This window comes from Anoplopoma fimbria, chromosome 2, assembly GCF_027596085.1.
Source record: "Anoplopoma fimbria isolate UVic2021 breed Golden Eagle Sablefish chromosome 2, Afim_UVic_2022, whole genome shotgun sequence".
NCBI lineage: Eukaryota > Metazoa > Chordata > Actinopteri > Perciformes > Anoplopomatidae > Anoplopoma > Anoplopoma fimbria.
In genome coordinates, this window is record NC_072450.1 from 19075779 (window position 1) to 19090059 (window position 14281).

The 14281-nt window shown below is 38.1% G+C and overlaps 1 protein-coding gene across 1 annotated transcript in view; it reads left to right on the forward strand.

The window, feature by feature from the left end:
* mrvi1 (murine retrovirus integration site 1 homolog) overlaps window positions 1-14281 on the forward strand; it is a 30589-nt gene that overhangs the window by 5015 nt on the left and 11293 nt on the right. Inside the window, exons 8-16 of the mRNA XM_054617243.1 lie at window positions 200-255; window positions 1042-1135; window positions 1228-1359; window positions 1451-1536; window positions 1815-2517; window positions 3581-3728; window positions 6693-6721; window positions 12052-12270; window positions 14139-14245. Of these exons, the coding sequence (XP_054473218.1) occupies window positions 200-255; window positions 1042-1135; window positions 1228-1359; window positions 1451-1536; window positions 1815-2517; window positions 3581-3728; window positions 6693-6721; window positions 12052-12270; window positions 14139-14245 (1574 nt within the window). The remainder of the gene's footprint in view (window positions 1-199; window positions 256-1041; window positions 1136-1227; window positions 1360-1450; window positions 1537-1814; window positions 2518-3580; window positions 3729-6692; window positions 6722-12051; window positions 12271-14138; window positions 14246-14281) is intronic.

A 14281-nucleotide genomic window follows, 5' to 3' on the forward strand; every position in this document is an offset into this window, starting at 1 on the left:
GACGACAATGAGCGAACCATATTTTATTTATATGGAGCATACTTGTTAGCCTCGTCATGTCAGAATATATATATATATATAACAGGAACACTGACAATTTGAAGTATGTTAGATCTCAAATGTGCTTATAATTTATTAAATGGTTTGAATAGACATTTTGGCTGTTATTTACCACATTAACTCTGTTCTGGTGTTGTAGGGTCTGCAGTCAGAGCTGGTGAGGTTACAGGAACATTCACACCATCTTCTTTTGAGGTACCTTTGACTTCTTCTAAATCTATATTTTCTTCTCTAAAACTATTCACCCATTTATTTTTGTTTGAATAAGCAGCATGAAGTTGAGCAGTAGTGATGGAATTGTGCAATAAACTTTTATGTGGCTTTTATGTGATGTGATGGTTTATTTTATTATTGAGATTTTTATGTTATTTACTAAATTATTTTTTAAATGTATTTTATTTCTTATTTTGTTCTCTGTTTGGTTTTGTGTTTCAACTATTGTACTGATTTATCAGTTTTTAACTTTTCCCTTAGTTTGTCCTGCTTTGTTGGGCCTCACTGTTGAGCTTTCTTTTGTTTTATTGCCTTGCTTTTGCTTTGCTTTTTCTGTCGAAGCACTTTGTAAACTTAGTTTTAAAGGTGCTATATAAATAAAGTTATTATTATAAACACAGAGGAAGCGTAAGCTCACAGAGGAAGCGTAAGCTCACAGAGGAAGCGTAAACTCACATCGTTTCGTAGAAAAATAAACAGTGTTCTATATTAAAGAAAAAATAATTTTTAAAATGAATACAAGTGTCCCTGTGATTCATAACAGTGAGCTAACATGCACAATACCTGGACCCTGAAACTGAAGGAACTATATAGAATTCAACTATCACTAATTTTGATCATTTACACCTATGCTTTTACTGTCAAAAGGTTCTCTGTGAAATAGGCCCATTGAGTGTGAATTTTACAATTAATGTTAGTTTAATTAAATGTACGTTTTCAATCTTATATTTAGTGAGTGAGTGTTTTTCTTCTGTCTGTTCCTGACAGGTATGACAGATACTGTATCAGTCCTCAGATTCTCTACAGTCGAGATCCTCCAAACCACCGCTCTCTGCAGAGCGAGATGCAGGATATGCAGCAGGTAGGAAGCGCATGCTGTCTACAGGTAATCTTTTCATGGTGCTGATGTTCTGTCTCATGTTGACAGATCTTCCTCTGCCTCTTTGTCTACAGCAGCATCACAGAGATCTGGAAGACAGAAGCCTCACTTCCCTACACACACACAACGATGATATTCAGAGCATCATCCACAGGATCAAGTCTGCAGAAATAGCTCATCTTCTGCACAATAAGTATCCTGAGAGGGTGAGGAGAGAGTCAACAGAGTATGATAATTATGGCATGCAGTAACACGTATGCGTATAAATCTGTCTTTCGTGTCTTCTCTCACATGCAGGACTCTGCTCCTGTAGAAACACAGGAGAGGCCTTTTCCTCACCGCCAGCAGCAACAGGCAAGCATCAAGCAGCAGCTTGTCAATGTGTATGTGAGTTTTTTACCTCCCTTTTTTCCTGTTATGGTAACAGACTGGATTTGGTTGATGTTAGTCTCTGTTCTGAGAAGCTTTCTCCGGCTAATAAAAAGGGGTGTCTGGTTTTTGACAGTGTATTTATGGGCATCTCCATTACGCAACCTATAGAGTTACTATCATCCCTGTGTTAGAATCTATCGAGGATAAGTGCAGTTTTAGTACCCCTTGGTAACTACAGACATAACAGTGTGCAAAGGAGATGTTTATAAAACTGCGGTGGTGGTTCCAGGCTGCAGGAGCTGGAGCTGCACAAGTGTGTGTGGGAGGAGAAAGGAGAGAAGGTGGAGGAGCGGTGGAGAGCCTGGGAGAAGGAGCAAAGACAGAGCCAGACTCAGATCCAGGAGGCCAAGAAGGTGGCTGTGGTGAACTGGTGGAAAGCCCGCAGTGTGGAGGGGGCTAAGGATCGGACAAAAGACACCCCGTCAGGCCAGGAGACCCCTGAGACACAAGTGAAGCTCCAGCAAGCAGAGCAGACGATCACTGATATGAGGGAGCAGGTTTGCCTCCTGCAAACCTCTCTAAGATCTGCACAGGAGTGTGGCGCAGAGAAGAAGAACAGCGGTCTTCATATCGACAAGGGAACCAACACTGAGAGAGAAGAACCAGACAGAGCCGTGAAGAAGGATGTGAAGGATCAGAGGGATGCAGCAGTGGCCACGGATATTACAAGTGGAGCATCAGAGCAGGAGCAAACCCAGCTTCGGGTGACCGCAGACGGCCTCCTGGAGACCCTCAGAAGGATGGAGGCGATGGTCAACGCCGCCCTGGAGACCGCCGAGCTGGTGAGAGAGAGCGAGCAGAGGGTGAGCCAGGTGAGAGTGAGGATGGAGAGCATCACTCAGATGGTGGAGGAAGCTCTGGTACGAGCAGACGATACTGACGAGCAGCTGAATGTTCTGGAGGTCAGGATCACAGAAAAAGATCAAACTCAGGTTTGTCTGTGTTAAAAATCTGTTAATAGTATGTTGCTCTGCTAAAATGTATTATATCTTTATTTAACTACATTTACATAAAATGATGCAGGACAGTGTTGAGGTTATGACATTACTTGCACTCTTGTCACAAAAAAGAGGAATGTTGGCTTATCAGACTGTTTCATTTTCAGTGGTGGAAGAAGTAATTAAGCCTTTACTTATGTAAAACTAGCATTACTATAGTGTAAAAATACTCTGTTCTAGTTATTGATGCATTCATGTGTTCATCACTTCAACGTTGCAGCTGTTAAGAGCCAATTTGAATTACTTTGTATAATTAATCTGCTAGATAGCTAGTTATTAATACAGTTTATCATATATTTACCTATAATAATTTTTTGATAATATTTTGGATTATGAATCTAAATCTGATAAGTAATTAGTAACTACAGTTATCAAATAAATATATTGGAGTAAAAAGTACAATAATTACCTCTGAATTGTAGTGGAGTAGAAGTATAAAGTAACACTTGAAATAAGTACCTCGAATTTGAACAAAGGTACAGCACTTGAGTATATGTACTTAGTTATATCCAATTCATTCATTTGTATAATTTATAATGACCCGAGAATGTTAAACTATGCCATATTTAAAAGTAAATAGCAAATATTAGCTCAATGTCCAAAAGATAAACATCATTTGGCATAGCTGAATTTAGGTTTTCTTATTACCTCCAGGGGCAACTGCTGACCCCTTGTGGGGGTCCTGAGCTCTAGGTTAGGAATGACCGCTGTAAAGGATGGGAAAAAATAGAGGTTTGAAAGTTTATAGCTTTGGGAAGCTTTTCCATGTTCACATGCAGCCATCAGACTCCCAACCAAAGACAAATAAGACTCAAAACGTTAAATGCAGAGTGATTATAAAAGTATTTGCTCTAGTATTAATGTTTAAATAGTGATTTCATATATTTTTAATAACATAAATTGCAGCTCTACAACAGTCAGACACATGAAGTTGTTTTGTTGTCTCTCTTAACATCTCAGTGATCAAACTGTTTCCTCTGTATGTACTTTCTTGAAGTCTCAATGTCCCAGTCTGCCAGCTGATCCTGGAACAGATGTCACAGGATCTGATGCTGAATCCGATGTGGCGCCTGAAGACGGAGAAGGTCTTCCTCCATCTCCTGTAATCCCAGAAGTCAGTGATCCTCCACAGCTACCTATGAATGGTATGATGTCTTTATTATAGTGTTATCTTGTTTATGGGGTACACTGTTAGACACAGATGAATTAAAGCTACTTCCTCTTCTAATGGTAACCCTTGAGGATTTCTGAAAATAGACACAGCAGATATTTACATTGCACAGAACAGCTGGTACAGAGGAGGAAGGGAGAATGAGCTCTGAGGGAGTTTATGTTATCTATCAAAAGGGGCCATGGGGAAAATTAGGGGAGGTCAGATTTTTTTTTTAATGTAAATACAATGAGGGTAAGTATTTTTAGCTACACTTTTATACTTTGTTTTTGTGAATTATTGTGTTACAGCCCACTTAACATTTACGTCGGAATTGTTCTGAAGTGCTTTGAGCTTGTTTATATAAAGAAATCTAAGATCTGCAGCTCACAAAGTACACAATGCAGCCTTTTAGGTGCATAACAGTAGGGATTTAACAAAAGCAGAACTACTTTAAATGTGAATAAAATAATAGACTTCAAAAGACTTGGAAAGGCTTGTAACACATTTATTATGACTGCCGGTCACTACTATGTGTGCATTATGACCATGGATGTGATTTAAAAGAGTTTTAAACAGGCCCTATTATGCTATTTTCATGTTTACATGCGTTAATGCTCATATTCCTCCTTGTTTTTCCCATCCTGGCTTTCCTGCAGCACCTCTTCTCACCCTCTCTCTGAAATGCTCCGTTGTAGCGCTTGCTTCTCCCTCCAGAAAGCAAAGTTGCCCTGATTGGTCAGCTAGCCCGCTCTGTTGTGATTGGTCAACGTTTTACATTTCACAAAACTCTTCCTCTCTCTTTTGTTGTTTGAGGGCGGGCCAAACTAGCCAGAAGGAGTTTTACGGCACTTCCGTAACATTATGACCTCATAAAGTTACGGAAGTGAAGGAGAGAATTCAATGGAGCCATTTCAGGCAGCTCAGTAGCTTCTGAGGGGGAGGATAACTCATTTTAGGCGTGGACTTCAGGTTTTACACTCTACGGACCTTTTACATGTACAAAAATATATATATAACACACTAAAGGAGAGGGAAAAAGTGGAAAAGCATAATAGGGCCACTTTAAAGGCATTTTCATTTCATCATAACTAAAAAAAACTGCCAACCAGCGCCATTAGCCTAATGAACAATTACATCTTCTTAGATATTCGGATAAATACAATGAGATATAACATGTTATGTGACCCTTCAAAGTGTTGGTGGGTGGACTTTGTAACCTTCAGACAGATACAGGTTAGCTCTTTCCCTCTGATTCCAGTCTTCATGCTAAGCTAAGAGAACTCTTGGCTGTAGCTTTATATGTAGCGTACAAACATGAGAATGCCATCAATCTTCTCATCTCTTAACAAGAGAGCGAATAAGTGTATTTCTCAAAATGTCAACCTATTCCTTTTAAATATTTCTAAGATCAAATGTGAGTTTTCCTAAAAAACTGAAGAAAGTACATTGAAATGTTTTATTTAAAGCCACAAAAAGTATTTTTAGAAACTCTTTGTGACGCCTTTATCTGGTCATGTTACAGGTCATACTACGAATGCTAATACAAGTTTTACATGTAATTGTTAATTTGTGATGTAGAGGAGAACTAGGAGAATGTTAAGGTTGCTATGAACCAGTAGGTGGCCTCAGAAGGGGAAATTATGTTTTAACTGATCAGACAGTAGTCGTCTCCTTGTCTGCTTTTTGTTAACTTTATGGCCTTCTGTCTAAAGTTTACATCATAAAAAGCTGCAGCAGGATGACATTTTATGTTTATATGGCATTACTGTCATAAAATTTGATATGTGCCAGTTTGATGTTACTGCACCTAAAGATGTGGTTGGTGTGTGATACAATCCAGTCATTGTTATTGTGAGGAAGGTTTCATCTCGATAGATATTAACATTACCTCAAGAATACCATTCTCTACCCTTTATTTATTTATCAGGAACACCATAGATTAATTGTCATTAGTGTGATATAACATTTGCCAGATTGAACCAAAAGACCTCATCAGCAATTCCTGGATGTGTGAATGTGAAGCACAAAAAAAAGAAATACGAGAAGCAGGAAAAACAACATCGGAACAATATTTTCTTATACAGCATTAATTAAAAGAAAGTTACAAAAAGCTGTTGTGACACCGCATGTCAAATACACACATTCATAAACCAAGCTAAGAGTCATGCTACATGCTGATTTTGGATAGGTATCTTGTTTACAGCGTCCTTTTTAGCATCTTAGTTTAACGTGTTAGCATGCTAACAGTAGCTAATTGTTTTCTAATATTTTAGGCAATGTGGTGATGCTTTTGTGTTTTTGATGCCATTACTCAAGTATTTTTGGAGTCTGCTTTGTATCTTCTAACACTCAAAATACTTAGCACCATCAAATAAGACACATTAGAGCAGTTAAGTCTTGTTTTTTTTATATCTATTATGTCATAGTTTAATTATATTAGTTCATTTAATTACATTTACCTAATGCAATTACCCTCAAAGTACCATATTGCTGCTCAGCTCTAATGGTGCTCTACCAGAAGTTACTGGTGTTCAGCCCTTTGCTTGATATCACAATATCACCACCTTTTTCCTAAGAGTGCCTAAAGCAGACGACACAGTAGCGTTTACTTGGGCCAAGAGCTACCAACCAGAGGATCAAGCACCTCATGTACTCAAAATGGTTGCCAGGTTATTGTTGCCCCTAGTTATAGAGGTGGACTAGGGGGGTGAGGTACATCCTGAAACAAGATTTACAGTAGTACTAATGATCAGATCAAAAACACAATGCCAGCATCGACCTCAGAGGACAGAATACTTAATTGATATCTTCCACATTTGTTTTTCTCAGTCTGATTCTCTCTCTCACATACACACAGACTTCTCTCGGATGTCTCATGACATTTGCATTGCACATGCTTTCCTGTTAAATGCAAATGAACTGTTTTCACTGCCTGTCTGTGCTCTGGCTCCAACAGGTGGCACAGAAGGAGGCAGCTGCAGCAAGGTAAGACTCCTTTCTGCTCTACTGCAGTGAAATATGATATTATTTATGTATGTAGAGGCAGGACTGCACTGCATAGTGTATTGTGTGTTTTTGTATCTTTCATGTTTTTTGAACTGGCTTGTTGGAAATTATGAAAGGTTTTTTTAAGAAGTTACTGATTACCACTTTCTAGCATACCAACTATAGATAAAGTGTAATTTGACTTAGTGGTTTGGGCAGGGATGGAAAATAACTTTATCTTGAGGCACTTGAGTATATATGCTACTTTATAGGGGAATATTGTACAATACTCCCCCATTCCTTAGAAATAGTCTCACTATTTAGCATTTATAAGCATTACAAACATTTGATAAATGGTTTATAACACACTATAATGTAGCTTTAAGCAGACATAAGGACATTTTAATGAACAGTTCTTATTAAATAATTACAACTTTTCCTATAAAGGCGTTACAACTGTATTTTACGATATTGTGATAATGTTTATATTTTAATAAACATTTATATGCTTAAATCGACATCATAGTGTGTTATAAACCATTCAATTATAGTTTATATTCTACTCATAAGTGCTAAATATAGTACCACTGGACTAAACTACTTAACTGTAAAGTAGTTAAAATTAGCTACACCTCAACCAAGTACAGCAATGAAATGCTACTTACACATATGCATTGAAGCATCAGCATTGATCATTTATAATTCAATTTATAATAATATGTCAGTCACAAGGGCCATTTTTATGCAGAGCAAGTACCTTTACTTTTGATTCTTGAAGTATATTTTGATCACAATACTTTACTTTCACTTAAGGAAACTTTTGAATGCAGGGTTTTTACTTCTAACAGAGTATTTGATATTGTTTTACTGGTACTTTAGCTTTAATCTAAATACTGCTTTCACCACTGTAACAACACAATCTCAATGCCTAAATAACCTAAACTATAATATATATAAGTTCAACTAAACAATAAGAACATCTGATTTTTTCACACAAATGGCTCCTTTGATAAATGGTTTTTGATGACATTGAATCTCTAAAGATTATCAGTTCACATTAATTCAAACTGTGATGCTATAATTTGCTGTGAGCGTCAGCTGCGTTCCTCCAAACAACGTGACTCTGTGTGCTGTGATCTTTTTTCCTCACAAAATTCAGAATAATCTCTGCACTTAAAATCAAAATCTTTCACCACTAAAAAGTTGCACAAATGGTTTGACAATCCAGTCTGACAAACAATAATGATCTTCAAGAGCTCAGAAGTTGATACATGTTTTCCTCCTAGGCTGCAAAGTAAACACAGATTGGCCAGACACAATCTATCTATCTATCTATCTCTAACAAACATGCTCTCAAACACAACAATATACAAAATAGTCTCCTACTGCTTCCACACTTCAATTAGAAAAAGAAACCCTGCAGAAAAAACATTCTTCAGGTTTTAGTTGAGGGATGATCAGTGAAGCAGCAGCTTGAGAGCACACACACACACACACACACACACACACACACACACACACACACACACACACACACACACACACACACACACTCTCCACAGCAGCCCAAAGAGGCATACAGAGCCCTTCTCCTTAAATGGTCAAAGCTCCCAGGAGTGAAAGAGAGGCTGCTGCTGAAAAAAGACAGGGAACAGAGGGGACGGGAGAAGGGAAAGAGAAGCCCCGAGGAAAGAGGAGATTTCTGAGGAAAAGCCTGAGAGTGACAGTTTGACTGTGGGAAGTCGCTCTGAGTCGTAGAGATCAGCAGGAGTGAGTGGGTTTCTCCGAGGCGCCAGTGGTGGACAGGTAACGTGCATGCTCTCTCTGGACAGGTTCAGATGATCAGCTGCGTTGGGCTGTAGTGTCTTAGTGGGTGATGGTTTTAGGTGGACACAGGACAAGAGGGGTTCAGCTGCATTAGCTTTCTGTTAGTCAAACTTGTACAAGAAGGTGTGTTTTTGGCCTTTTGGACAGCTGTCGGTCTGACTTGTGGCTTCTGGGGTGAGTTTACATAATTAGTCTTTTTCTAGAAGTGAAACTGCGTCTTTTTTATTTCTTCTTTCTGTCTGATCATGCATATTAAAGTCAGTGACTCTATCTGCTCGCTCACCTTACTGTACATCTCTCTGTGCATTCATTTCTTTCTGTCTTTCTCACACTTCCGCTGTCCTGTTATCTCATATTTTAGCTCTGTAGCAACCACTTCCTCTGCTGGCCCTGTACTCTGTGCTTCACACAACCAAATTTTAAACAAATCTGGCAAGAGGGAGTGGGCTTATGTAACAGAGGAGGGGAGGAGGTTGCCGGTCTCAGAGAAGAGACAGGCCTGGCAGCTATGAGAAGTAGTATTTTGACGCTGAAAGGACACATATGTTTTATTTTAAAAGATGAGTGTATCCTTTGAGAACACAGTTGTCATCAAGGAGTTGTCGTACAGGGATTGTCTGTGTTCAGGCTTGTATGTTCTGTCCTGTTCCCCCCACAGGAAACAATCCGAGTGATTCAATTACTCTGCAATATTTAGCTCAGTCTCATGGTCTGCTGGGGAAACAGTCTGCACCGTTGAGCCTCCTGCAGTGCAGGTTGGCATCTTTGTTTTGGCTGAGTCTTTAAAATATATTTAAACTTGTTGAGTTGCATTTGCAAGCTTTTTTGGTTCTTTAGTAAGAAGGGTTTTTTTCATGGAAAAAGGTAAACAGACATGTCAGTACTTATTCTTCTGGAAAAAGTGGAATATAGATGAATGAATAAAACCTGTGGTTAAGATGTTTAGTCAGTCACGAAAAATGCAGGTGGTTGTTACCAAAGCCGACCTGAACTGCAGGGGCAATTAGTTAATAGCATTAGAAATATTTGGTGCCTCACTCTAATATTTATATATGCAGAACCTCAAGCTGACCTCTTCTACTCTGATTTGATTAATAATCAGAGAAGAAGTAGACTCAGAACACAGTTCATACTTTCAGGTTTGAGAATCAGATATAATTAAAGTTTTAAACGTTGACATGTTTGTACTAAATGCTATTGCAGGCTGAGAAATAGAAGTGAATTTAATGCTGTGTGACATTACTCTTGTAGTCAGGAAATATCCTCGCAGTTTTCTGGGAGACAGTTAAACAACCCATTTCCTCCCAAGTGACTCACAGCATTTCTGTCCCTATATGTTCCTAAGAACTTGTCATGTTTGTGATGACAAAGAACAGCACACTGCATATTCTGGCTCTAAATTCATGTAACATTTATCCTTGCATAAAGTGCATGCCATACCTCTGAAATAACCAATAATTCATCAAACCTTTCACTTGCCTGCACACCTCATTAATCATCTGCACTTGCAGTAAAAACACCTCAGTGTCTGTGCTGGTCATGCATATGTATTTATTTCTATTTTGGTAGACCAAACAAATGGGTGGACATTAGCATCCAGCACAAAACCCCTGACAATAGTTCATACATAGTTCATTGATCGCTGGGCTCCTTCAAAGGGTTAAATCTGCTCTGCACTTAGCTTTGCATAAATGTGTTCCTGAAAAGGGAGGAGCTGTGAGTTCAAACAATGGTTGAAATAAGTTATACACATAGTATTTGATTAACAAATTAGGTTATGTTTGTCTGTAGCTTAGTGAGTCAAGTAACTGCTGCAGCATTGATGATAAACATCAGTTGGAATGACTGACACAATTTGTCGATTAATCCATATGTCAATTGAAAACATTTTGAAATTTAAGTAATTTATTGAGCAAAAACAACAAAAGTTCACTGGCTCCAGCTTCTCAAATGTGAGTTTTTAAATTTGTAGCAGTAAGCAGAATATATTATTTTGGGAACATTTAAAGACATCACTTTGAACTATAGGAAGATAAACATTTTATTATGATTAAATGAATAAATGTTTAATCAAGGAAATTGTTAATTGCAGCTCTATTATATATGCAGCATAGCACAGGCTTTGTTTTTGATTCGGGAGAGACTTGATCATGAGCAAGCTGTATATCACAAATAAAATATTTGTATAATATTAACATATATTTGTGTGGACCATATATTGGGTTCAGGTTGCACAGACGTTTACATTGTTCTTAGCTGACGCTCCAGAAATATTGATCATAACTGTCAAGAACATGTGCAGTTTCTAGTCTCCTGCCTCTCCGGCTCAAATTAGCATTCTGGATCCTTCCGTGCCTCTTTCTTAGAAACAAGATTTTCTGTTTCCTCAGTTGCCTTGATTAATCAGTTATTTTCCTTCTCCTCATAGCTAAATGCTGCATTATTTTGTTTGCTTTTGGCTTTCTTCTCATGCTACTCGTATTTTGTTGAAATAAGCTTTAATTTTTTCAAACTGTCAATTTCCTTTAAAGTGGCAATCTCAACGATTTAATTTAAATAAATGTCTGTTGAGATCAACAGTAGTAGATCTATCTACTTGCGTTATCTACTGTCAACGAAGTAGATAACGCAATGATGATTAAGCCTATAGCCCACTAATGAAAGTAACGCAAAATTTAGGTTATATATTTGCAGTATTACAAACTGGGTGTCTGTGGCAACATTCCCATGCTGTATTACAGTTTTTTACCTTGCACACAATTATGAAAACTTGAAGCTCATGTATCAGCAAAAAGCCTAAAAGCAAAAATCCTTTGTTTTCACACAAAAATAAATTCTAAACTAACCAGGTCTGAAACCTTAATGATTTCCACTTTTAGTAAAAAATAAATGTATAAATAGTGCTGAGAAATGATTTCTGCTCTTGGTTATTTTCCATGCTTGTTCCACAAAGCATCTTCTCAAAGGCCCTCAGTTGTTTTACACTGTCCCTCAGGAACTCGTTGCCTTAGTCAGCCTGTGAGAGCGAGTAATAGTGAATGTAGCATGGTTTTATAACAACCCAGTGGATCTTGATAAGTGTGCTACTGGTCAAAACATTAACTACCTGAAGAAAAACATACTTTGTCATGAGGCTCAGGCATGTTAATTGATATTTATTTGTGTTTTCGATCATTCATGCTTTGAAGCAGAAAATTCTGCGTCAATGTTGAGCATCACTCAGATAAAAATGACGAAATTGTCTTCTCAGAGTCTAGAAGAATCTAACCAATGTTACACTATCCTTGATGCATCTTTTTTTCTTGCGTTCTCCCGATGAACTAAATATATTCCAAAACTTAAAGGTGCTCTGTGACGTTTTCTTGTAAACCAACAAAAGTTATGTTAACATTCAGCTTTTCTCACCAAAAAGAGTTACCTTCATCATTTACTCAACTAATGAATATGTGTCTACTCTACATAACATACTTGTGTTTTGTCTTCATGTTTGCATGATCTTGCAGCTCCAGGAGGAGGAGGAACACTTCCTGCAGGGATCTCCTCCTGAGCAAAGTGATCATAACTCCGAGGAGTCCTGTGCTGCCCCCTGCACTGTTGAGAAACCTTTTATTTTCCCCCACACTCGCTCACGCCCCCCACTGCTCCCCGCCATGCCCACTCTGCCTGAGGAAGAGGAGGATTCCCCCGAAGAGCTGGACAGTTCATCAAGCTCTCCCAGTACAGTGAGTGTATCTTTTTGAAGCACATATTCAGTTTTTTTGGACAAAGCATGTGAGGCCATAAAATCTGTCATAGAATAATCCATTTGGCTCTGGTGAGGAAATTCTATCAATGTTGCTACTGAACGTCTGCCCTCAAGGTTTCTTCTTTGACCTCAAAGTGCTTACTGCCTCCTAAGTGAGAGGACTTAAATTTGTTCTAAAGAAAGGTCTTAAGAAAAGTCTATGTTAGATTCATGACATGTTACTAAACCTCAAAATCTTTTTCTCATTTGGGTTAACTGACCCGTTGAATCATAAACATCCCCTTTATTAGAAATATTTCCTTGTCAGTATATCACAACTCTATAGAGACTATAATCTTGAGGGGTCAGGTTCAGAAGTTGAATGAGTAAACATCCTGCAGACAGCAAAGTGTTAACAGTCTGAGAACATTGTCTTCTGCTGCAGTCGCTCATAAACACACTGGCTAGATAAGACATCTCTGCGGAATGTAATGAAGCTGTGTAATCAAATCCTCAGGGCATATGCCAACACTAAAATATCCACCTTTACTACAGCACGGTCGTGGTCTTTCTGTGGCATTACCACCAGAAGGAATCCTTTTATTTGGATTCCAGTGCAGAGATAAGCTGAAAGGAGCTCTTAGGGAATTAGTGTTTGATCTCAGTCTGTGTTCACCTGCCTACTCTCCTATTATGGTTGTACAAAGATTTGGGAATGAACAGGAATGGAACAACCTATAATTTTAGAAGATGTGAAATTTTTCAAAATTTTTGAAACTGTGGAATTGTTCAACGGGTGCTCCGCCAACTTTATTCATGAAGTCCGGTTAACTTGTGTCACTAGGAGTACATTTTTTAATATAATCATATAATGTGATCTGTGGCTCTGAACAGCCACAGATCACATTATGAGATGTGAAGGATTTAGCATTCTCACACAAGAGACTAAAAGTCTGGATGTTCGTGGCCTCAGCTGCTTTGATTTTCAACATTTAGTTTTAAAATCTGCCTCTTGTGAGTCCTGTAACTTTATTTTTAACTGTTTAAAATGCTGACGTGCTCCTATAAACAGATTTATGACAATGTTCACATTGATCATAATTTATCTGAGTGTTTGTTTGTTCATTTTCATATTCTCTCTCGGAATTTCACTATTTTTGACAAATGACTGATCCTTAAGAACTTGACACTGAAGAGCAAAAAGGTGCTTCTTAAAACTTTTTCAGCATGACCTTACAGCAGCAGGTAACCCATCAAGGTTAAACTGTAGGTACCTGCCCGAACAAACTACAAGCCTATTTATTTTTATCAAAAACAATTTTGAGGAGATTCTCCTTGAAGTGAGTCTTTATTCCGACCCTCAACCTAAACCTCTATGTAACCAAAGCTGTGGTTTTTCACAACTTTTAGAGACGTATTGATGTATTAAATCATTATTTAAGGGTTATGATGAGCACAATAGTGCAAGGAAATATTTAGTATTTGCTCAAATGTGTCTGGAGTCACTGCAGTTAAGTCTGGATTACCAGCTGGTCAGAATGCGTAACTGTCCCGAGGCCAACCAAATCGCAAAGTTGCCCAACTTCATTGTTTGTGGTCACTGGATTTAATGTTCATTTGTTTGGGAATATGCCCAACTGTAGAACAATATGAACTTCATTTTTACCTACTTTTGAGGCCCCTTTTCTTTTGTTGTCAAAATCTAGTTTTATTACCTTTATTGTGTCTGTTAATATTGTGCTTATACAATGTATTTTCCTACACAAAGTTGTGTTAGATGAAAGAAAAACATATATACATCTCAGATATGCCAGTTTTGCATTAACTTTGTTTTACCATTGACAATGTTTTTTTTTTGTTGCATAGTCTACACCATGCAAAATTCAAGCTGTCGTCATGACTGCCCCGACCATCGTCTACCCACAGCAAGCCACTATTGTCCAACAAGATGGACGTCCTCTGGAGCAGACCAGGTAATCATCCATTTCAAACACTGTAACAGTTTTCTT